This window comes from Aricia agestis, chromosome 9 (assembly GCF_905147365.1).
Source record: "Aricia agestis chromosome 9, ilAriAges1.1, whole genome shotgun sequence".
NCBI lineage: Eukaryota > Metazoa > Arthropoda > Insecta > Lepidoptera > Lycaenidae > Aricia > Aricia agestis.
In genome coordinates, this window is record NC_056414.1 from 16,809,241 (window position 1) to 16,834,808 (window position 25,568).

Genomic DNA, 25,568 nt, shown 5'->3' on the forward strand with positions numbered 1-25,568 from the left:
TATATTCATGTGAGTATACTCTTCCCCAATATATTTATGTGAGTATACTCTTCCCCAATATATTCATGTGAGTATACTCTTCCCCAATATATTTATGTGAGTATACTCTTCCCCAATATATCCATGTGAGTATACTCTTCCCCAATATATTCATGTGAGTATACTCTTCCTCAATATATTTATGTGAGTATACTCTTCCCCAATATATTTATGTGAGTATACTCTTCCCCAATATATTCATGTGAGTATACTCTACCCCAATATATTTATGTGAGTATACTCTTCCCCAATATATCCATGTGAGTATACTCTTCCCCAATATATTTATGTGAGTATACTCTTCCCCAATATATTCATGTGAGTATACTCTTCCCCAATATATTTATGTGAGTATACTCTTCCCCAATATATCCATGTGAGTATACTCTTCCCCAATATATTCATGTGAGTATACTCTTCCCCAATATATCCATGTGAGTATACTCTTCCCCAATATATTCATGTGAGTATACTCTTCCCCAATATATTTATGTGAGTATACTCTTCCCCAATATATTTATGTGAGTATACTCTTCCTCAATATACTTATTCATGTGAGTATATTCTACTTCAATATATTCGTGTCAGTATAATTCTTCCTCAAAATTCATACGTACCTATATACATGTGAGTAATCGACTATTCTTCCTTAATAATATAACCATTATCTATGCAAGGTACACTCTACCTCAATATAAACCAGAGCAAAGTGGTATTACCAGGAACAATATTTTACAGCTGAGCATCCATTATGTTAGCGATAAAGAAAGACATACTTAACAAAATTATTGTACTGTCTTTATATTTAGCTGTTACGATTACGTAGCTGTCAAATATTCCTGCTTAATCCACTGCCAGTTTCAACTTACAATACGTAAACTTAATGATTTTAGTAGTCATGTGAGTTTGATCCAACGCGACGCTACCATAGTCCCTAAATTTATTGAACTTAAACGAAAATAAGTACCTAATGGCATTTTCGATAATGTTGTTTTGGCGTGTAAATAAAATGTATTTAAGTGCACGGCAAGCACGCGGCCTGTTGCTGGAACGCGGCCTGCGCACTTCCGTGCGCTTTTATCAGGAAGCCGCCATATTGTAAAATCTTATTTGAGAGACAGCTGTTTCACAATTAACTTTTGTTGACGCAATCCAACAGCTGTTATTTTGTTGTGGTCAATGCTGCCATTTTCAGTGACTATGTCTGATCCCTGCCAAGTAATCATAATAGTTCCCTCGATGTGCAAATCTATATATTAATACGTGAGCCAAAAACTTTGCACCCCTTTTGACGAAAAATGGGGAATACGTAGGTGAATGAAATTTTGCACAGTTATAGTTTTTATGGTAACGGTGTGCATCGAGCTAATATTATTTTGAAATTATGCTTTTATCATACAATTTTTTAACAAATAAAACATTACACACACTACAACACACACACTAGGAAAAATGACAGATTTTTGAGTGACAAACCTATACATACGAATTATACTCTTTTGTTTATGGTTTAAGTTTGTTGACAACAAGGTGACAAATTGAAAATGTATTATAGTTTTTTTTATTGAATCTATAAGACTATAAGACAATGCTTACACGGCCAGTCCGAGATCACCTGAGTCCGAGAGACAAGAGTAGAAAAAAAAAAATGATAGTCAATATTTTTTTACAAATTATAGTAGGCCTAATGTCGTTGAAACAAAGGTCGAATTTCGACCATTGGGCGATCTTTAGTTTATTAAAATATTTGCACGTCGAGATGTGTCCAACAAAACATGAGCGCTATCTTACATTGTACCATCTTATTGTCAATACCATGTTTTTTGCAAATAAACGTTCTTATTCTTATTCTTATTATTATCATCAAAATCATCCACTACATATCCAAGATCCATATCATCAATTTAACCACGATCAAAACATCATGTACGTTTTAATATTCTTAAAGTATCAAAGTGGATTAGCATAGATATTCATCTTGGAAAGTCCTCTCATAATTTCAGCAAAGTTACACGGGAGGGATGCAGCTGTATATCAATGAGTTTACACTTATCTGATGTGCATTTTCAGATTTATAAGTTTCAATTCCATTTCGTTCGTGGTTTTAATATTTAATTCAGAATCTAAGAAGTAAGGAAGAAAATATTAATTACAGAAGCGCATTTTTTTCATACTAGGCAAGATTTGTTAATAAAATTAAAAAAAAGGCTGATTGTTTTATTTAATATTCCTTGTGATTACATAACCAATTTTGATATTATTTGGCACGAAAATAGAGACCATTCTGAAGCTACTTTATGGTGGCATTTACGTTTCCTTTTAACAAACACACAACTAATATTTTGATATTTTAGTGGTATTAGTCGCAATAAATAAAGTCCATTTCATATTCAATGAATATATCCGAAGCCTTTGGAAAGTATCCTTTTATGATAATCTAGAATCTAGCCATAAATATGTACTAAATATGAGGGCCTAATATGCTATTAATAATCCATTTCGTATAGATATTTGCAAATACGCAGCTATACGTTGATTGGAAATCCGATAAATACACAAATATCGTTCAATTCTGCTTCGGAAACTCGATCCGTAACAAAGTGTTTCAAATTGAAGTGAAACACTTCTTTGGCGAAGCAATGTTACAAGCTATATTTTGTTTCACAAAGAATTAAAATATCCATCTCTTGATGGATTTAATTCTTTGTGAAACAAAATATCAAATATGTGTATAACTTCAAATCTTTTAAAACAGAGATCTTGGCTACTTTTTTATAAGTTTGTTTCAGTTTTTGGGACTAAAATTACAATTGCTACTAATTTGGAGCTTACCGATAATGCTATAAAGTCTCTAACGTCTTATTGGACACGTTGTAATAGGACTTGTCACTGCAGCTTTTCTGCGCTCTTTATGCTATAAGTTCTTACTCTAAGGTCACATCATCAGCATGTTATTTGACAATCCATACTAATATTATAAATGCGAAAGTGTGTCTGTCTGTCTATCTATTTGTCTGTCTGTCCTCCACTCCAAAAACCTCTTTACGTCCAAACCACTGTTGCTCGTCCAAATTAAAATGAATTAGTGAATGAAAATTTTTTATTGCTCCAAAACAACCATGACATACACATAAATGACGCGCCACTCTCTCGTATTTACAGTCTAATTTATATCAACTAAGTGGTGGGGCGCGTCATTTAAAGTTAGACAAGCTCTACCGATTTTGGTGAAATTCGGCACGAAGATACTTTGAGTCTTGGGAAAGGACAGGATACGTTTTTACCCGGAAAATTTACGGTTCCCGCGCGATAAACGAATTATGCGTCATCTAGTTATTTCATAAATAATAGCTGTTATACTGTACTCGGCGAAACATGGCGGCAGCGGTGATTGACTCCATGTCAAAATCTTGTCACTTTCTATATAAACCGCGATTGACAATGACGTGTCAGATGTTTTCAATCGCGGCTTTGTATAGAAAATGACAAGTTTTTGACAGGGAGTCAATGGCCGCTACCGCCATGTTTCGCCGAGTACAGTATGGTATTGTTCTAAATTGTTTACATTTTGTTTGAAAAGATTATAATAATTTAGTAAGTTATAAAGATTATAGTAAGAATACTTTGTTGCAGGTTATTTCTCCAGTCGCCGGCCAACCCCGACCTCCTGTACATAATATTCTTCTGTCACACCCAGCTCACTGTCACACTGTTGCTGTGCTTCATATTCGGTAGCAAAGTAAGTATTTTAGTGAAAAGTTTACCGTGGATTATTAGACGAGGCAATTTTTGTATATAAGTCCTTTACATATCTACCTTTTCTTCTCGCAGGATTATTCCCTATTTCTATTTAATTGAATTGAAATAAACTGCATTCATTTACAGAAACTAGACTACAGCAAACAGCTAATCCTAAAGCAGGAAATTCACGTTGTCCTAGGAATATACTGGGTGTTAAGGTTAAAACACCGTATATCCTTAAAACCATCAAATGAGCCCGTCCAAATGAACAACTTTTCCTATGAGAACAATATTAAAATTCATGCGTGGTATGTTAGATGCTACTTTTTGCAACGAAACCACATAGCACAAAGCTATGTCCACACTGTGCACTTTCATCTTCAATTTTCGTCATCAACTTTCATATTGGCGCATTCAATAATTGAATGCGTCAAGGAACGCAACGCCAATATTGTCATTTTTGAAGTTTTGAATACGGTCAGAGGGCATGCGTCGCGGGCATGCCTCACGATCGCTGTTGACTGCGCTATAACGCATGCCCTTGACGAACAGAAAAAGGCACAGTGTGGACAAAGCTAATGAATTTTATGTCAAATATAACTTATTATAACACATAAATTAAATGCGACGTGCGTCCAATTTTTTGGCTCCAATTAAATATAATTTGTGTGACTGTTGACATAAAATTTATTGTGCTATGTACAGTTTCGAACCAAAAAAATCGCTTCCATTCCATTCCGAGCCGGTACAAATTGAGCGAAGAAACAGGCGCGTAGCTCAACACAAATATGGGGTCCTGACTTCAACACTTGCGTAGACGTTAGGCGTAAGTAAAGCGCGCTATAAATAATAATAATTATAAGATTAGGTCTCAAAGCAAATACTTGAAATTTGAAGAGACAATTAATTCCACATTCAACTTTAATCCAGACCGACGTCAGTAAAATTTCCACTAAACCTAATATAATTTATATTAAAGGTACTTTACTAACTTTGATATCGAATCTCTGTGGAGTATTTAATTTAATTTGTGCACATTATTATTTTAATACCATCGAGATAACTATTCGGGAAAAGGACCACTTATATTGGTATCAGGATAAAACTATGTAACAATTTGCCGAGTAGGGTTAGGGTTTTATTTTGGTTGGAAACAAAACAATAACAGAAGGCCCGCGTCTAATATTTACTCGCGTAAATTCAATTTACATTTTCGATATTGAGAGTAAGTGTAAGGCTTCTCGTAAAATTCAGTATTATTTGAACACAAGATAGGCGCAGTTCGTCGTTTCTTGCTCCATACAGTATATATATTATCCTACATTAAAATCGTATTCTCGTATACGTCAAACGACTGATTTTCTGTAATATATTCCTATTACGCATTTATTTATTTGGCTTTTTATGAGAATATCATTTTTATTTTGACTAGAAACCGACTGAATCGAACAAGGCACATAAGTTTCATTAAATAGAAGCTACGGTATAATTCTAGACACATTGTCGAATACTCAAACATTATCAAGTGAATGTAGAGACAGCAATGTGTGATTTTGAGACCATATTCCTAATTCCTGGTAGGATTAGATTAGCACCTGAATGTCTCTGGGTATGCTGCATTGTGAACAGCATCGCGATTGCTTTGTCAGTTCTCCGAACTCCGCTCTCTTGAGATCACATAACGACAATGCTCTAATTGAAATAGATTAGACACTATATTATGCATATAAGCTAGACTACTCCTTAGTCTATTTGCTGTGTATGACTGGTGCTAATGCTGAAATAGTTTATTAATTAAGTAATATTAATTATTTAGCAATTATTTTGATAACATTTGCAATGACATTTCAATACAAAGTAGGGGCAAAAAATTTGGCTATACAATATCTTAATCATAATCAAGCAAAAAGCTATGCTTTAAAACTCAATGAAAAATTTAAAAAGTATGGTTTGAATACATAGTGATATTAAAAGTAATTAAAATTACAAAAATGTTGTGTTTGGAATAAAAACAATACGCCAAATAGATTTCACGCCTTGTGATTCGAATAGCGCGTATTTTTTTTAATCGCTGCAGAAATATTTAAATATAACGACACAATAACGAAACTCGATAATGGCGGAACTTCGGTGCAAAACAACAGAGATTTCGTTTTATTCGCCAGATAATGGCAAAGTTCTGAAAGATCCAGTGCATTTGTAGTTTGCGCACTAAAGTTTGGAATTGATAATGTTTGTGCATTTGCTAATTATAGCTTATTACAGTAGTGAAACCGATGGTGTAACCTGGTGGTGCCTCCGTGGTCTAGTGGTTAGAGCGTCGCTCTCGACTCCGGAGGTCGTGGGTTCGAATCCCGCGTTGGAAACATGTTATTTCCAAGTTTGGTTAGGACAATGCAGGCTGATCACCTGATTGTCTGACAAGTAAGATGATCCATGCGTCGGATGGGCATGTAAAAAAGTCGGTCCTGCGCGTGATCTCTCGCCAGTCGTGTCGGTCTTCCATCCCACTGGGTTATGAGAGTAAAAGGAATAGAGAGTGCTCTTGTGTACTGCGCACACACTTAGGCACTATAAAATTACTCCTGCTTAGCTGGCCTGGTTTCAATGAAACCGGCCACCGTCACTGAAACCGGTGTGGGGAGTATTATTATTATTATTACAGTAGTATCAAATATACATCTTATTTTGTTCTTAAACTTTAGCTTTCATCTATAAATGTGTTTTTTTATATTATCACAAATACTGCTTTAGTAAAACACGAGCGTCGAGCAGCTTTTCACTAAAAAAATTGTGAAAACTTCCAATGTTAATCTAGAGCATCTACTATTATGTCAAATCTGATAACAATCTAGACGTGTTTGCAAGATAGAGAGATCACTATTACTTACAAAATAGTCGTAAGTCACCAAGGCAAAAGGCAGTTTTGTTCTCACACTACAGGATGGTGTGAAAACAAAACTGCCTTTTGCAACTAAACACTTCGATTTACCGGTCAACGTCAAATCAAAACATTAAGTGTCCCCGCAGACTTACAATTTAAAGTTGGCCGACTATCGTACAAATCACAGAGATAGATCAAGATAGAAGCGCCATACGCTCGTGTTCATACATTTCTTTTATGAAATAAGGTTCAAAACGCGCAAACGGGTCACCTGATGTAACAACGACAGAAAATTTCTAAATCTAAATCAAACAACAATTGTGTGAAAAGTGAATAGTGCCGCATCACTAGTCTATAAAGATATAACATCATGATGAAGTCAAACCTTGATGAGTGGTAGTCTTCCACCGTGCGTTTTTCGCGTAACTTTCTGCCGCGCATTGTACAACCCTGGAACGAACTGTCGCCAGCAGTATTTCCGGACCTGCAAACCTTCAAGAAGAGAGCGTATTCCCTCTTATAAGGCCGGCAACGCTCCTGCAGTTCTTCTAATATTGCGACTGTCAATGGACGACGGTTGTTGCTTTCCTTTAGGAGACCCGTTTGCTCGTTTGCCCCCCTTATTTTATAAGAAATAAAGATTTTAATAAAGGTATCATCTGTCTCGCAGGCGTACATGGTATACAAAGGTCACGGCAAGGACGATAGAGAGAAGACGGGCAAGTTCAGGTCGCGGCCGGCGGAGTCCACCTACACCATGACCACCAACAGGAGCGGGAAGTACTGTGACAACATGACCGAGAGAGACCTCGAGGTTAGTACCGGACTCTGCTAGAGAAGTTAGGTTTTTGAGCCTAAAATGAAAAACACGATAAAAAAGTTAATGTATCACCGAAGAAATTGATTTAGCCCGGCCGCACATTGTCCGAATTCTGATCAGAAACAGTTGAATTTCGCCGGACCGCCACCCCGCACACTATCCGAAATATCCTTCCGGCGAGTTCGAGCTCACTCGGCTCAGTACAAAATGTAAGAGACAGCGTGGACGTTCAACTGTTTCTGATCAGAAATTTCGGACAATGTGCGGCCGGGCTTATACGCAGATGACAGATCTACGACATTAGGTCGCTTTTTATAAGCAATTCAATGTTAGTCGTGACCAGGCTGGGTTTGACACAACTTGACCAAATTACGTATTCCGTAGGTTTAGACGTGGGAGAGCCATGCTTCGGCACGAATGGGCCGGCTCGACCGGAGAAATACCACGCTCTCACGGAAAACCGGCGTGAAACAGCGCTTGCGCTGTGTTTCGCCGAGTGAGTGAGTTTACCGGAGGCCCAATCCCCTACCCTATTCCCTTCCCTACCCTCCCCTATTCCGTTCCCTTCCCATCCCTACCCTCCCCTATTAGCTCTTAAAAGGCCGGCAACGTACGCTCTTCTGATGCTGCGAGTGTCCATGGGCGACGGAAGTTGCTTTCCATCAGGTGACCTGTTTGCTCGCTTGCCCCCGTATTTCATAAAAAAGATCTGCCATCAGCCTATAAAATGATTTCTCTGATAGTACTTCTTGACATTTTCAGAGGCTAGAGGTTAATAAACTTTTGAGCTTGAAAATTTCGATTACAGTAGGGCTAATAACCTATAAACTAAACGGCTTGTCACTTTTCAGCTTGAGAAAAATGGTTTAATCATATTATTTGAGGCTTATCATGATAGCGAGTCGAAACGCAGCGAAGTGAATTATGAATAAGTAATATCAAAAGAAATTCACCAGACTGTAACATAATGCACGAGCTAAAAGAACTACTCGGTCGTAAAATAAAGTTTATTTCACACTATACATACGTGAGAAAAACATATTATTAAGAGAAATAATTTATAACGTGAATGTTTTAGTGATTCCTGAAAATATAGAAAGAGAACTAAGTACAAACAGTAAGTACAAACTCGCCTGAGTCCCATCGCCCCAAGGTAGCAATAGAAAACAATATATTGTTCAAGTAATTTTAATGAGACCTCTTTTTAAAACATATGATAAAATACTCCCAATTACGAATGTATACCAGCGAAATAAAAAATAATTTTAAAGACGAGGACTATATCTGAGCGAAAATAAATTGAGAATAAACGGAAATTGAAACAGGATGAAGTCACATAATAAATGACGCTCAAATAATTGGCTTCATTAGCGATGTTCTTGGCATATAATACTCCGATCGGCTTTTACTGCCTCCTTAGTCTGATGTTTTATAGACGAGAATGCTTGTTAACCGCAACTTCATTGAATTACTGTGATAAAATCCAGCGCCGTAAATAGCATTTTTTGCGCCCTGTGCGAGCTTATAACTGCACCCTTGTTTTTTAACTGGCTTCCAAAAAGGAGAAGGTAATATGTTCAGCTGTAGATTTTTTTACTACATTGGAAAACATCTCTGGGGCGCAGCGGGAAATACTTATCGGGAGCAATTCGAAAGAATAAGAGTCTGCCTGGTCTGGCCATTCTTGCGCCCCCCAGAGTCTACGCCCTGTGCCTGGGCACCGGTGGCACCACCCTATTTACGGCGCTGATAAAACCGTACATTTTTAATTTAAGAACTATCTTATGTACTATAACTCAAAGTCCATATTATTTAAACGTAAATAACAATTAATCAAGATTTTCTTCTTTACAATATAAAAAGAAGATAATTACGTTCGGCATTAATTTAATTTACTAAGTACCGAATGTTCAACAAAAATAATCATCTTTTAAATACTCGTTTTCGCGAACAATTTGAGTGGTTTTTAAGTGGGCACCCACATTTAATCACTTCCACTAACTACTTAGTAATCCTGAGCTTATTTTTATTAACGAGGCGAGCGGCAAGCGGGAGGTTTTTAGGGTTCTGTATCTTCAATAATTAATAACGGAAGCTATTCGTCAATTCCTATTGAAGCATGAAACTAATTCTAACTTACCACTCGTTTTCGATTATGAACGTTACGTGACAATTTTGAAAGTACGTATCGTTGAAATAATGTTATACGTCAAAACACGTGACGAAACTGTTGTTATTTCTTCTTATTTAGAAGTCCAAATTAAACAGTTAATCATTTTATACGTTTATTAATTCGTTAGCGTTACATGCTTCTTGAGAGAAAAATTCTAGACAGCTCAAAGCGGGGAAAACATTAGCTGTCATCTGTCAAAAACATTCGGAAACTTAACTCAACAATACAATTCACAACAACTGGTTCAACTTGTGTCTACTCGATCTCTTACAGTAATAACTTTTTCCTGTTTAGGAGGAGTTCAAGAAAGTCTGCAATCAGCTGAAGAAGCTTCGGGAACGTTCCACGGCCTGCCCTCATTTAGCGCGGAGAATCATCGCAATGCAGGACGCTGCGTCAGCGCACGAGAAACCGCCGATGACCGAACATTCCGCGCCGCTCAAACTCAACACCGTCTTCAGCGCGGTGGCCGATAGACTCATCTGCACCATGACTCCTACTGAAGAATCCAGCAGCAGCGGTCGCGAACTACCCTTCGAAGCCCCTCCAGCCTACAGACACAAAATATTCACCGCCACCAAAAGCGCTGAAAACAGCAACGCGGAGCAGAGCTGCACAGACGTGACTACAGATTCGCCCAAGCGGAAACCAGAGAAGGACGAGGTAGAAAAGGAGGAGAAACAAAAAAGTGTTTTCAAAATATCAGGTGAGGCTAACTGTGGTGATATCAGGCCGCCGGAGGTCGCCAACAATGGGTACAGAAGCGAAAGAGATGTTAAGTCAAGTCCGACTAGTGTAGAGACAGTGCGGGGTGTGAGGTCCGGGCATGCGCGCACGCACGCCATCGTCATCAACCTGGATGATAAGAGCCGCTTTACAGAGGAGGTCACCGTGTAAATACTCTAGTACTTAACGTTAGTGAACATAATCGTTTAACACGTTCAAAGTACGTGCTCTTTGGAGTAATTTTGCCCCTGACTTTTATGTCGATGACTTTAAGATCGATCTCGTACGAGCTCCGAGGTAAAACAACTCCGAATTGCCTACACGTGTTTTCAAGTGCTGCCATTTTAAATATAATCACCACAGTTAAATTTAATCATATTTCAAAAGACTTACTAAAGTTACTACACATTCTAAATGCCAATTCTCGTAATGTTACGATTGTTTTTGTTCTTGAGTCGTCTATAGCATACCAAAGATATTAAGTAGTCCTTTAAATATTGTGATTTTTTAAGCTACATTCCATGTTTTAGTCCTAGTCTACTCTGTGATTCGTATTTATAACTAGTACGTTAGGTAGATGTAAAAATGCATATCAAATCTTTCATTGTTCACTAGCAAGAAGAAGAAGAAGAAACTAAGTTAACTGAATGTGTTAATTGTATATAAGCAGTTGAATTCGTTTATATCAAAAATTCATGTTCTTGATGATGTTATTTCGTATTGTAAATATTTGGCTGGCCGCGTGTTCAACACGCCGGGCGCTGTAGTCATTACTCAGTGACACAGATTACCTCATTAAGTTATTGCCTATTAAAGAGTTTCGTGATCACGACTGGGAGTGACAATCACGCTACTGACAGGCTCATATTTCTGTGGCAACTGCATTTGATATAAATCTTTTTAAATCAAATGCAGTTGCCACGTTTGAACATGTAACTTTGAATTAAAAAACTATGACATTACCTCTACAAATAATTTCAAATTAATATTTGATTTCCCAGCTTGTTTCTGTTGTTACGAGTATTTACATTTCGTGAATTCAATCATTTTTGCAATTTTAATATTTGATTCAGTATGAGCAAGAGTTAATTGATATTTTCAGTTCCATGATAATGATGGCAATCAAATATTATTGCTGTAACAATTTTTGGCCTTTAATGTAAGATTACATTCATTAACATTTATTTTATTAAAGACGAGCTTTTGCCCGCGGCTTCGCTTGCGTTATGAAGTATTATTATATACAAACTTTCATCCCCTATTTGAACCTCTTGGGGTTGGAATTTATCAAAATCCTTTCTTAGCGGATGCCTACGTCATAACATCTACCTGCATGCCAAATTTCAGCCCGATCCGTCAAGTGGTTTGGGCTGTGCGTTGATAGATCACTATGTCAATCAGTCAGTCACCTTTGAGTTTAATATATATAGATAGAAGATAGAAGATACAGCCATTTCATTTTACCCGTGTTATAAAAAAATAGATCTAAGCAAAGTAAACAGAATAACTTTTCTACAGTAGCATGCCTATTCTGGGATCTCAAATAGTCGACTACAGCGCCCCAAGGGAGCCATAATGAAAGACAAATTAGTGACGACATTGTGCATATTGTATAAGTAAAACGTTGTTCATAACATAGTTTATGCTGAAGAATTACGTTAGGCTCAATTCATACTAGCAGAGCGATTTAAAATAGCTTTACTCTTATATCCACAGCTTGGATAGCATAATTACAAAAATAATCAAAAGAACACATGTACGACTTGCGTTTCAAAAGGAATTTGTATTTTACGTTGTGGATATAAAGGTGATTTTGCTTTTCAACTTCTCTAGCATGAATTAACCCTTACGCACAAGACTCTTGTATATAATATTCACGTGTATACTTCTAGCTTTAATATTAAAATATTGTTACTCCGGCTGCCACGTAGGGGACAGTTCGTTGTTCCATGAACTGCTAAATATAGATTATTTCCTCTACTGTTAAAACAGCCTTCCATAAGCTTATTTATTTAAACGAGTTGTAGTCTACTAACTCTGAAGCTGGATGGATTGATATTATGCGTCCGCTCGAACGCGCGGCGGACGGCTACACCGCGAGTCATGACATCACAAGTAAGTGTAGGTCACAGACTTAGATCAAGATAGATACAGCATGTCGCTCCATTTGTATGGAAAACGAGCATGTCACTTTTTTCCTACCTACTGTGACGTACAGATGATAAGAAACGTGGCCATTGTCTTGGCCAACGTTTATATTTCAATTTTTACAGCTCAATACGGCACTTTTAGGCATTTAGGCATTTTTAAAATGCCGATTGACGTCCGATTCTGATAGCAGACTAAAGAACAGATTTTCGAAAGACGAGCATCGCTCGTCGTTTGGGAACGCGATATGGCACGCGGAGTACAAACACATGCGGTATCTATCTTGATCTATGTCTGTGTATATGTAACGATTTATTTAAGAGGGAACGGGGGTGCAGTAGAATTTAAATGCAGAAACTATTGCCATCACGCTTTACCGTGCGCCGGCACGTGTATTGATAGAGACAAATACAGTAAATCGAGGTAACGTAGTCTTCTGATTCCTTCTTCAAAATAGAGCCTATCTAATTATTATTTTTAAAAATATCTTCAGGAAGAGTGAGTCTATGCCTCTACGTTTTTATTTTATCTTAAAGATTTTTCAAATTTGCGTTATGCGAACTATAACAGATCCCATTATTGTATAAAAAGATCATTTGTCTAGACGCATTATCCAGGGAGTAAATTGGGGAATGCGTTTGTATGGAAAAACAGTGTTAGCGTTTCCTCTTAATTGCTTGTGATCTCGCGGTATAGCCGGCAAGCCGCGCGTTCGGGCGGGCGCGTATGAGTCCAGCCTTACTTGTAATCGCAAGAAAAACCAATCGGTTTAAGCCTTTTGTTTGATTTTAAAATATAAAATTAATTTTAATACAAATTCATTAAAAAATAAAGAGATGGAGGTAGATTATATTTGTATTTAAATATTCGGTATGCAATCTATGGGCAACGGAAGTAAGCCAAATTGAGCATAGTCTTTTACCGCTTCGTATAAATTTATAAAGTTGTTTTAAGGGCTAAGATTGTTACAATTATTTGATCATTATGATTCCTAATATAACATTCTGTTTTTATTCAGTTATTGGTTATATTCCAGCATACATTTTACCATTTTTAAATAATGATCGTGTATAGTAGGGTTTGAATGCGATAACGGTTAACACTGATGCCATACTGCAAATTACGACTGTAATACTGCAAAAACAAAAATTACGAGAATTGCAGTACAATTTCTTACCGAGTTATAGGATTTTTTATTTCACGAACGCTCTAGGCTTACAGCGTGCAATTTTATTTCTTGTTTCGTTCTGTTATAACTTTTAAATTATGAGTTATTATAAAAGCTTTAAAATAATTTAAGGTTGAAATTCTTATCTTGTTAATTTTGTATGTATTACTTGTTAATTTAGTGCCTATTCTAGCATCTAGTTTCTAGATCATCAAAACTTGGTAAAATAGGTCTTCCATTAAAAAAATAATTTACTAAATACTAATACGAATCAGTTTGGATTCCGTACAGGTAGATCTACTGGTGATGCAGTGCATGAACTCACGGACCACATTATAAAAAATTTAGATAAAGGCAAAAAAGTCCTAGATGTATTCCTCGATTTGGCAAAAGCTTTTGATACGGTCTCTGTTGCTATTCTTGTAGACAAGATGGAGCAAATGGGCATAAGGGGAACCCAGCTTAATCTGTTTAAGGATTTCCTCAGTGGGCGTACTCAGAGCGTTAAAGTAGATGAGTATCTAAGTGCCGAACTGCCCACCATACATGGTATTCCTCAAGGAAGCTCAGTCTCTCCAACCCTCTTCCTCATCTACATTAACGATCTGTGTGCGCTCAATCTTCAAGATGGAAAAATATTTACCTTTGCGGACGATACTGCTCTCGTATTTCAATCGGACTCATGGCCGAAGGTTTACAAATCTGCACAAAATGGCCTTGACTTGGTTTCTGGATGGCTGCGCTCCAATATCCTGACCCTAAATGCTCAGAAAACTAAGTATATTGCTTTCGCAATACGAAATTCCCCCCATACAATATCCACGTACAACATCTACGCCCATACTTGTCCTAACCCCTACGATGTCCCATGTACGTGTGAATCACTGGAACGTATCACGAAAAGTAAACACTTAGACGTCATTTTAGACTCTTCCCTCAGTTTCCGCCCACATATTGAAACACTTACTGCACGAATAAGGAAATTAATACCCATCTTCAAGAATCTAAGAAAAGTGGCCAGTGAAGCTTTATGGAGAACTGTATATTTATCGTTGTGTCAATCAGTGCTCAGCTACTGTATTACAACGTGGGGAGGCGCTTACAAAAACATTATGCTGCAACTAGAGCGTGCACAACGAGCTATATTAAAAATATCTAATAACCTTCCATTTCGATTCCCAACCCAAGACCTCTTTAGAAAACATAAACTCCTGACCGTACGTCAATTATTTATATCCCAAGCAGTCCTAAAACACCATGCAACTCTTACTTACACTCCACCATCCATCCTGTGCAAAAAACGCATCAATCCCAACACATCTAGTCATATTTTTCACACCTGTTTTGCTAATTTAAAAGTTTTGATTCTTTAGTTTTATTGGAGGCTACATCTACAAAAAGGTCAATAAAATATTAAATATTTAAACGGAATGAATGGCTGCAAACTTGCAGAGACAGAAGAACTCTTATTTGTTCCTGGGTAAATAATTATTAAAAACACAAACACAAACACACACACACACACACACACACACACACACACACACACCAACTAACACCCTCACAAACACTCAAAATACTAACATGACCTTCACTATAAAATATAATTAATGTCGCAATAATAACTAGTGTTCTACTGTATTGTAATATGCAAGATGGTCCGGAGTCTCTGGTGTCCTGAAATACAGGCAACGCCTAGTTTAGGCACCAGTCTCCCACAAAACCTGTGATCTATGTAGAATCTTTAATATTGGTGTAATTTTGTGGTGAGAAAAATAAATATTTATTATTATTATTATTATTATAGTTAATCACCCTACCGTTCTGTCCATTATCTTTGTATTAACTGGGATCTTTTTGCCGTAGCACTATAAGATTAAGAATGACGCTAGAATTTCTCGATTCTGTTTCACCGTGACGCGCACACAGAATATACGATGTGGTTACTTTTGCTAATAGCTAAGTAGGTTCTTATGTAGCTTTTGTATTTTCAAAGCATTTCTTTTTTTTTATACATAATTTCGTCCCCCTAACACTATCAGGGCTATTTATTTTCTATTTCCTTTCTAGTTCAAAGCATTACTGTGGTATCCAATCACAATAATATTTAAGACTAGATTTATATGAACCCGCACAAACGCTTGGCTTGGTCGCTGCACCGCGAGACCAGAAGCAAATGTACCTCTTTGTAATCTTCTTATAATAATATATGAAATGCTCGTGTCACAAGGTTAGTTACCGTACTCCTCTGAAACGGCTTTACTGATTTTAACCAAATTTTATATGCATATTCAGTGGGTCTGAGAATCGGCTACTGGGTACTTATTATATTGATAAGTGCATTTGTTGAATAAATAATAGTAAATTATTACAACTCGAGACAGACGGCGATCATTGTTTGTGCGACGGGATAGCGATGGACGTTGCCATGGTGACATACTTATTTAGTGACTTCAATAAAATAATATGGGCGAAATACTTTATATGGAAAAACAACGGGACAGCTAGTAATTTATATAAATAGCGGCGCGGTCGCGTTGTCTATAGGCAGGTCCACACAGAGCGAGCAGCCTCGAGGGAGGCTACTCTCGCTATGTGGATGCGCCTCACGAACGAGCGCGACAGCCTCGGAATCATTGCGATGCTGCCTGCAAACGACTGAACAAATCAAAATCACTGACATTCGGTGGCTCGGCGCCCTGCCGCGCGCCCGTCTAAAGAGGCACATTCACGGCAGGCCGCCTTGCCGTCCGCCGGCTTATGCAGGATAGTGAATTGGTGTCGCAGGCCTGCATGGCCAGCCGGCAACGACACCAGCTGCTTCTCGCGGCGAATGCCTCGCGTGGATGCGCCTATTTCCATACAATTGCTCATGATCTCGCGGTGTAGCTGCCAAACCGCGCGTTCGGGCGGATGCATAATATAATTTCAGCCATAGGGCCTGTTTCACCACTTTCTGATAAAGTGCCGGATAGACTATCCACAATTTTTTTGACAGATTCTTCAACCTTCATACTCTATCTGTCAAGTTAAGTGGTGGATAGCCTATCCGGCACTTATCAGGAAGTGGTGAAACTGGCCCTTATAGTCATAAATTTTAAGGTACCTACCTAGTATAATTGCCGGCCATAATAGGTACCTACTATAAAATTATGTTTAGGTTTTTCTCTACTCTTAGCATGGCCAGCGAAATTATTTTTTTACTGTTTATTGGACAAAGTAGCAGATTAACAACAGAAATCTCAGCTTGTCCCTTTTATATTCTTTAGCGTTTTATTGTGGCCCTACTAAGCCTGTTGATATCTAGTGTTTCTTAAAAATACATTCCTTTTTAACATGAGTTTGTATTTGTATAATATACAATGTATATAACTTTACAATATTATTTACAAGATCGCATATATTGTTACGTTTCTCTGCGTTGAAAGCGCAAACAATTTTCATATTTTTATGATCTGTTACGCTGCGCTCAGCTATGTTTGTTTGGAATTGTGTAAATAAACTTATAGACTGCAACTACACTTGGTTGTTAAGTAAAATAATGTTCTCTGAAATAAAAAGTTTTACCAAGCGTTTTGTTTTTTCTTCATGCCTCTATCATAAATATATCATGTTTTATAATAAAAACTAAAAATATCTATCTAAGACACACAAAGATCTATAAATACTAGGTAAAGTATTATTATTATATAGACGTTATAGTTAGACATGTTGTGTACTTATCTGATAAGCTAGAACAGTACCTTGACAGACAAGGACTGAATTTATTGTATAATATTCACGTGTATATTTATTACTGTTTGGATTTTTTCACGATCACTAAATGTATAATAATAAAATCTATGGACGCTTCACACCACGTCAGTCTGGCTCCGTGCTAAGTACCTGAAGGACTTGTGTTACGGGTACCAGACAACGAAAATATATTTAATACTTTATACTAAGTATACTTACACATTATATTTAAGATTTTTATTAAGTATATGATACACATATTTAGCCCATTTAGACCCAAATGAAACTGAGCCATGGAAAATATGAAATTTCTTTATTAATGTATAGAAGCCAATAATATTATTAGGAAAACACAAAAAAACTTATATTTTTTTAAATGCTTATATTAAAAAAATTGCCGTCCTCAAATGGGGCCAATGGGACCATACGGTGTGAAAATTTTCGATACATATTTTATGAATGTAGCGTGTTTTCACACATTTGTCAAATTGTCTTTGACCTTTTTCATGACGTTATGCTAGCTCACCAGAACAACGCGATTGTTGGAACAGTTTTTCGGGAAAATGACCCTTCATGCAGCAGGTTTGGCAGTACAGATATGTATTGCTGGTTGCAGGATTCTACCGCTTGTATGTCTCAAGTAATGACGACCAAATGCCGCCAAAATTAGAGCTGATTTAATTCTTGTTTTTATTACTTTGACGATGCAGCCGCTATGCGTTTGCCACTTCTACATCCAGCATGTGCGTAAACAGTATCTACCAGTTACCGCCAATTTTTGTTTCGTATGACAGTGCGAGAAAATCGATTGAACAGTTGACTTAAACTCACGCATATCCTTGTTATAGCTTTGATAAAAATGTAGAAAGCTAAAGTCCACATTCTTTCAACAACTTTTAATATATCTGTTTATTTTTCCCAGAAGAAAAACGCTGTAATGGCTTCCCCCGATCACATAGATATTATAATCCAGCCGATGTAAAACAAATTCTAATTCAGTTGGTCGAAACGGTAGTCAAACTCGTCGTTTTCTTTTTTTTTCATATCCTTGACGGATACGAGAGGACACTTTTATGTACTGCCTTGGCCAACAGTATCAGTTACACAATAGCCAGCTACCCCTTGGAGTAGTGAAAAACTGGTAAAGAGACACATGGTTGCGAAGGAAATACGACTAAATATATCTTTTCACTGTCATCTTCAATCATAGCAACTTCCTGAAGTCCATAGTATTAATCATAGCTATTGAATACCCTTCAGTTCATTGATTATACGAAATTGATCGGTGGACCAAAATTGGAATAATTTACATCTAATGTGCCCGTTGGCCCCAAATAAAACCTAATCTTATAAAGACTAAAGTTTTTCACACTTATATGTATATTTTTTATAGGTTATAGTGTAATGAGCTCTTTCAAGTAAAAAAAATATGAATGCCTAAAAGAAAAACTTAAAAATAAAAAATACTAACTTGGCGTCATTTCGGATGTTAGAAACAGCTTTAGAAAAATCATTATAAAACACTGTGAACTATTAACTAACTAACTACCTAGAAGGTATTATTTGTACCTTCTAGGAATAAAAAAATACACTTTTAGCAAATTGTCACTTACAATAAAAATAAGTATAAACTTGAAAGAGAAAAAAATTAAGTAATTTTAAAAGTGTCCTCGTTTGGGCACGGCGTGTCTATATGGGTTAATACACATCCATGAGTCATGACCCAGGAATATTGAAAACTTTTAGTTCTGTCAGCGGGATTCTTACCCGCGACCCCCGGCATGAGCGTTGCCAACACGCCCAATCACTGAGCCACGGAGGTCGTCAAATGTCGTATGGTCAAGTGTCGTCTAACGACAATTTCACCAGCACGTCCACGTCACGGCCTAGGCACAACCACTGTAACTATGCATTTTACTGCAGCCAGACGCTTACCTACTGCCTAAAGTGCCTAGAATAGAATAGAATAGAATAGTATTTATTTCCAGGAAATTTGTTTAACAATGGTTCTTAATATTTATGTATGGTATCAAAATTTCTGCCTCATTGGCGTGGAAATATTGTCTAATTATTATTTCAAAACATTTTTTTTAGATCTTATTCTAATTAACATGCAACGTGCCTTAAGTAACTACGTCTTATTTTAAAAGATCTTATTACATATTTTAACATAATATTATAACAGTAAAGTCAAAAACATACATTAAAGTCATTTGATAGTTACGTCATAGTATTTAAAAATAAATAAAAAAAAAGTAAAATAAAAAACACAATATAACAAGACGAAGGAGGAGAAGCTAAAATTCCGTGTCAACTTTACAATCATGGATGATGGAGGTTATGTGGTTATAAAATAATATGGCGGATGGCATATTACGTGGCATTGTGTTGTATCACAAACACGTGATTCGTAAAACCTAATAATATCCCAATATGTATATTGAATTTGGAAACAGAAACAATATTATTCTCTCCAAATGCAAATAATCTTTTTGCTTATATCAGGTGTACACAATTAAGGTATTTAACATATTATTTATACTTATTGTTCTGGGTTATACATGGTTATACATATGTCCTAGGTTTTTCACTTATCAGTGTTTTGTTCTATTTTCAGCTCTCAAATCATAAAGCTTAGTACATACTTGTAGCTTCATCAAAATACATTTTGGTTCTTACACGAGGTGCAAACAACACAGGTACCTACCTACTTAACCTAAATTACCATAATTATAATTCCTCATTTAGTGTTTTTTGTTTTGAATGTTTTATCTCATTTTAGTTTTTTACTTTTCAGCACTCCAGATACCTATTAAAAATGAAAGTTAAAGAAGGAAAGCTATCCAGTATACAGGTCCACTTCAATTCAAATTACAGTCACACTTTTACAGATTAAAATAATAATGTCATAACTACACAGTATAGGGAGATAAAGGTGTAAAATTGTTATTAATTGATTAAAAATGTAATAAAATAAAATTATAATGTCAGATGATAAGGTCAAGTTTTCAAATTCCATTTATATAAAAAAAAAAAATATATATATATATATATATATATATATATATATAATTACAGTATAATATGTCAAAAACAATTAAATAGTACAGAGGTATAATTATTATTAAACTAATGTCAGGCCCACAAGAGTCATATTCACATATATGTGAATATGACTCTTGTGGGCTCCCCTATTCCCTTGCCTACCATCCTCTATTACCCTATTCCCTCTTAAAAAGCCAGCAACGCACCTGCAGCTTTTCTGATGCTGCTAGTGTCCATGGGCGACGGAAGTTGCTTTCCATCAGGTGACCCGTTTACTACAAAAAACGTGCAGGATTTTGCCGTGTGAACCTAGTCTATGAACCTAGTCTAAGCGGTGTTCATGGTTCGTTGGGACCACAATATAAAACCGGTAGTGTTTTTGAAATAAAAGTCAACTCGGTGTTACACGTGGGCGACGTGATGCTATATTGCTTTGCTGCCTCTTATCCGTGCCTTGATTTTCTGTTCAATCGATTTTTAAATCCATCAAACAACAAAATTGTATTCTTATACTAGGTGACGCCCGCAGCAAATAATTCTATTTAACTTCAGTTTAAATAGAAGTCTTTGGCCCGCAGCCGTTCGGTCGTGAAGTAGTGACAGACAGAGACACACTTTCGCATTTATAATAATAGTAGAAGAAATAAAAATGTAATTTGTAACGCGTATTTGACATATTTCAGTAAAACGAAAATAATTATTACGGTGACAATATTCACACAGCAATGTAATGGTATGATGTGTACGTACCAATATATTCGCTATAAACCATCTTTGTAAAACCACATCAAGTGAATTTAAATAATAATAATTATTATTATAGTATATAGTATGGACACTTAATTAAACGTTTACCAATCGATTGGATCTGAAACGGTCAACGGTCAACGGTTAGCCAATCTGACATCTGATATTATCTAATTACATAGTCTGAAAATAACGTATCCCAGCGACTATGGGCCTGCCTTTAATATAATTATAGGTCTACCAGGATCTGATGGCAAAAAGTGAGAAAAGAAATTGACTCTAGCAATTCTGGGGTAATTGGAATAAAAAAATTCGATCCCTTTTTTGTCCTACTCATTTTGTGTATGATGCATACAAATATTAAAAATTTATCCAATGATCAAGGATATTTTTGAAAACCTGCCATCCACCATCAGATTCTGGTAGACCTATATTATCAATACCAAGTTGATACTTTAAAAAGGCGAATGGGAGAAAAAAAATCACACTTATGTAATTAATATGTATGCGCCTGATTCAGGCGGACCTGTATGATTATTACGATAATGGTCTACTGTTATAAAATATACTGTGGTGGCATCTTCCATACTGGCTTTTACACGTGTTTCCGATGTTTTACACCTTGATGACCTATCCCGATGCCTGTAAACATTTCCGAACAAAAGCTTTTCCATTTTGCATTTAAAGACGTTATATCGTATAAATTCCCCGCTCAATATTCCCGTAGAAAAAGGTGTTTGAATTTTAATTTCATGAAATTCATTAGAGTCGAGAATTCTCCTTTGTAATGTTATACTTTTTTATATAGTTACGCAAAATACAGTTCTCTACAATATTAGCTTAGGCCAGTGATGGTGAACCAATAGCACCCGTGGCACGTGACATAAAATTTGGAGCACGCTAATTCTGGTCACAAAACTCGATTAGATTAATTCGATTATCGAAATTATTTTACCGTCAATGAGAGCACCAAGTTAGCCTTCGAATTACGCACCGAATCATAAAAAAAAATTGAATGACACACTTATGACTTCTTCAGAAGTCTTCTTCTATTAAGATTCTTTCAGAAAAATGGCACGGTGGTACGAAAAAGTTCGCCATCCCTGGCATATTATTTTTTTTAAGGCTAAGGATGAATTTATGACATTATTATTAAGTATATATTTTTATCTTTATTTATGACATTAATATTATATATTTTTATCTTTTATTTTACCGATAATAGGACATTATAATTAGCATAGAATTAATCTATTGATATAGTATGAAATAATACCGACATATATGTGAATATGACTCTTGTGGGCCTGACATTAGTTTAATAATAATTATACCTCTGTACTATTTAATTGTTTTTGACATATTATACTGTAATTATATATATATATATATATATATATATATATATATATATATATATATATATATATATATATATATATATATATATATATATATATATATATATGTAGCGAGTAGATGTAGCGAGTAGGCAACACAGTCGGGTGACGGTTGCTAGGCGACGGACTGTGAGGGATCGGAACTTGGTTCTTGGCGATATTGTATGTTTTGTAACCATTTCTAATTTACACTTTGTGGATTCTGTGGCAATAAACGATTGCACTGCATCACACTGGCGCCCAACCCGTGGCTATATATTTTTTTTTCAAAGAAATAACAGACCCAATCCCAGTGCTCCGTGAACTGTTTAGCTAGCCGCTAGCCGGACTGGTATCGAAAATGCCACGAAACACAAGACAACATCCCCGTTACGAGAGTGAAGACGAAGAGGAGACACAGCAAGCAAGCGACGACGGAGAGCCCGGGAACGAGACGATGATTTTCGCCGACCCGCGGCCCACCCCGTCTACATTCACCGCGGCTGCTGGAGCACCTACCACCACCTCGACAGAACGAGTGATGACAGCGATGTTAGAAATGATGATGCAATCGCAGCGTACGCAGGAGGAGACCAACAGAGCCCTCCTGGAAACACTCCGAGCCCTCCCACGGTATGACCCATCCGGCAATTTCGGAGCTTTCACCCCTAACACGGCGACCTCAATGCAGAGAAGCTCGACTGCCCCTGCTGCAGTCGCCGCCCCGCCGGGCAATTTCACTAGATGCACCGCGCGGTTCAACGGGAAATCACGCGACGCCGAGAAACTGGAGGCCTTCTTGGACGCCGTGGAGGTATATAAGGAATGCGCAGACGTCAGTGAACAGCACGCGCTACGTGGCCTGAGCATGCTGCTGGAGGACGACGCGGCTCTCTTCTGGCGCGGCATCAAGGACAACGTCTCAACATGGGCGGACGCCGTCGCGCGGCTGCGAGGCATGTACGGCACCCAGCTGCCACCGTACAAGATCTTCAGAGAGGTTTTCCGAACTGAACAGTGTGAGACTGAACGTGCCGACGTATTCGTGTCGAGACTGCGTGCCCTAGTAGTGAAGCTACCCTATAAGGTTCCGGATGCGATGCAGATCGATATGGTTTACGGGTTATTGCATAGGCGTATTCGTAAAAGACTGTCGCGAGACGATGTAACTTCTATGGACAACTTCATAGAGAAATTGCGAGCCGTAGAGGACGCGATCGCGGAAACCAATAGGTTATCTATTGTAATCCCTTCCCTCTCGCCCGCGCCCACGACCCCGGCTAAAATCGTAGATTTACCCGCGCACGAAAGAGGCCCTACTACACGTTCGGCCCCTACTACGAATTCGGTTCTCACGCCAAACTCGAATCCATTATCGAAACGTAATCGGATACGTTGCGCATATTGTAAATTGTATGGCCATATTATTGACAATTGCCGTAACCTGCAAGGTAAAAGCGAGAACATCGGTAAGTCAGATTCTGGTAATAACTCTGGTACTTTAAGGTGTTATGGATGTGGCCAGCAAGGAGTAGTAAAGTCGAGATGCACAATCTGTTCGAACGCACACAGAACTGGTTCGAGATCAGCTGATTTCAATGTATTTTCGTGCGATATCGATTTGTCAAATACTTCTTTAAGTACGGTCTCGAGCGAGAATAGTGTGAGTTCAAACTTACGAAATCTGAGGGCACGGCAGTGTCCTAGCCAAGTTAAGCGTGATATTTTCTTGTCTTATAATGTTTGTAACGACAAAGCCGCTTCTATAATAAATAATTCCGATGTACAGGATTTATATTATGAACATTTTGATACACAGGGTGCCGTCGGAGAAATTTCGCATATACAGGGTGTCATAAATCAAGATGCCACAAGTTCTCAGGTCGATAGTATTCAATACTCGGAACAATCTAAAAATAAAAACTTTCTGTATGCACGCGACATACAGGGTGTTTTTAATGAAATTTCAAATTGTTGTGATAGCATTACTGATGATGTCATAAGTGTAAAAGAACATCGTATTGAATATTCTAATGAAAATTATTTTGACAATTTGCAATACAAGCAAGACTTGATGAGTATACAGGGTGGCAACGTAAAAGAATCCGTGGCTTGTGGTATCTTCACAAATATTGATGCGACTTCACTTCCCACCGTATGTATTAATGTTGCAAACTGCGAAGGAGTGGCTATTATTGATACCGGCGCGACTCATTCTGTAGCTAGTACTAAGCTGTACTCCGTATTAGTTGAGCAGGGTGTTCAATTTAAGGAGACAGAGCGTACAATAGGATTGGCTGATGGAACGCATAGTATAAGAAGAGTACTTACCGCTGATGTAAAAGTCTCTATTGGAAATCGCGACGCAGTTATTGAAGATTTGCTTGTTTTACCAGGAGCCTCAACCAAGACGCTGTTAGGGCGTAAATTTATTAAAAAGGCTAATATTATCCTCGATATCCCTCACGACGTATGGTATTTTAGTGATAAACCGGAGGAGACTTTTGATTTCGTTAAGTCTTATTTCCTCACCAGTCCTGAGCCGATCGCAGAGGTGAATCATTGCACCGAAGCTTCTCTACTGGCCGATGAAGGAAATCAACTGACTTCAAGTGAGAGACTCAAACTGAGTGAATTATATATATATATATATATATATATATATATATATATATATATATATATATATATATATATATATATATATATATATATATATATATAATTACAGTATAATATGTCAAAAACAATTAAATAGTACAGAGGTATAATTATTATTAAACTAATGTCAGGCCCACAAGAGTCATATTCACATATATGTCGGTATTATTTCATACTATATCAATAGATTAATTCTATGCTAATTATAATGTCCTATTATCGGTAAAATAAAAGATAAAAATATATAATATTAATGTCATAAATAAAGATAAAAATATATACTTAATAATAATGTCATAAAT

General features: G+C 36.9%; 1 protein-coding gene across 1 annotated transcript in view; it reads left to right on the plus strand.

Moving 5' to 3' along the window:
• The window catches only part of LOC121730164 (probable G-protein coupled receptor 158), a 193,799-nt gene extending 183,160 nt beyond the window's left edge, over positions 1-10,639 (plus strand). The window contains exons 10-12 of the mRNA XM_042119080.1: positions 3,673-3,778; positions 7,335-7,478; positions 9,952-10,639. Coding sequence (XP_041975014.1) covers positions 3,673-3,778; positions 7,335-7,478; positions 9,952-10,554 — 853 coding nt within the window. The 3' untranslated portion in view covers positions 10,555-10,639. The remainder of the gene's footprint in view (positions 1-3,672; positions 3,779-7,334; positions 7,479-9,951) is intronic.
• Positions 10,640-25,568: the final 14,929 nt, after the last annotated feature.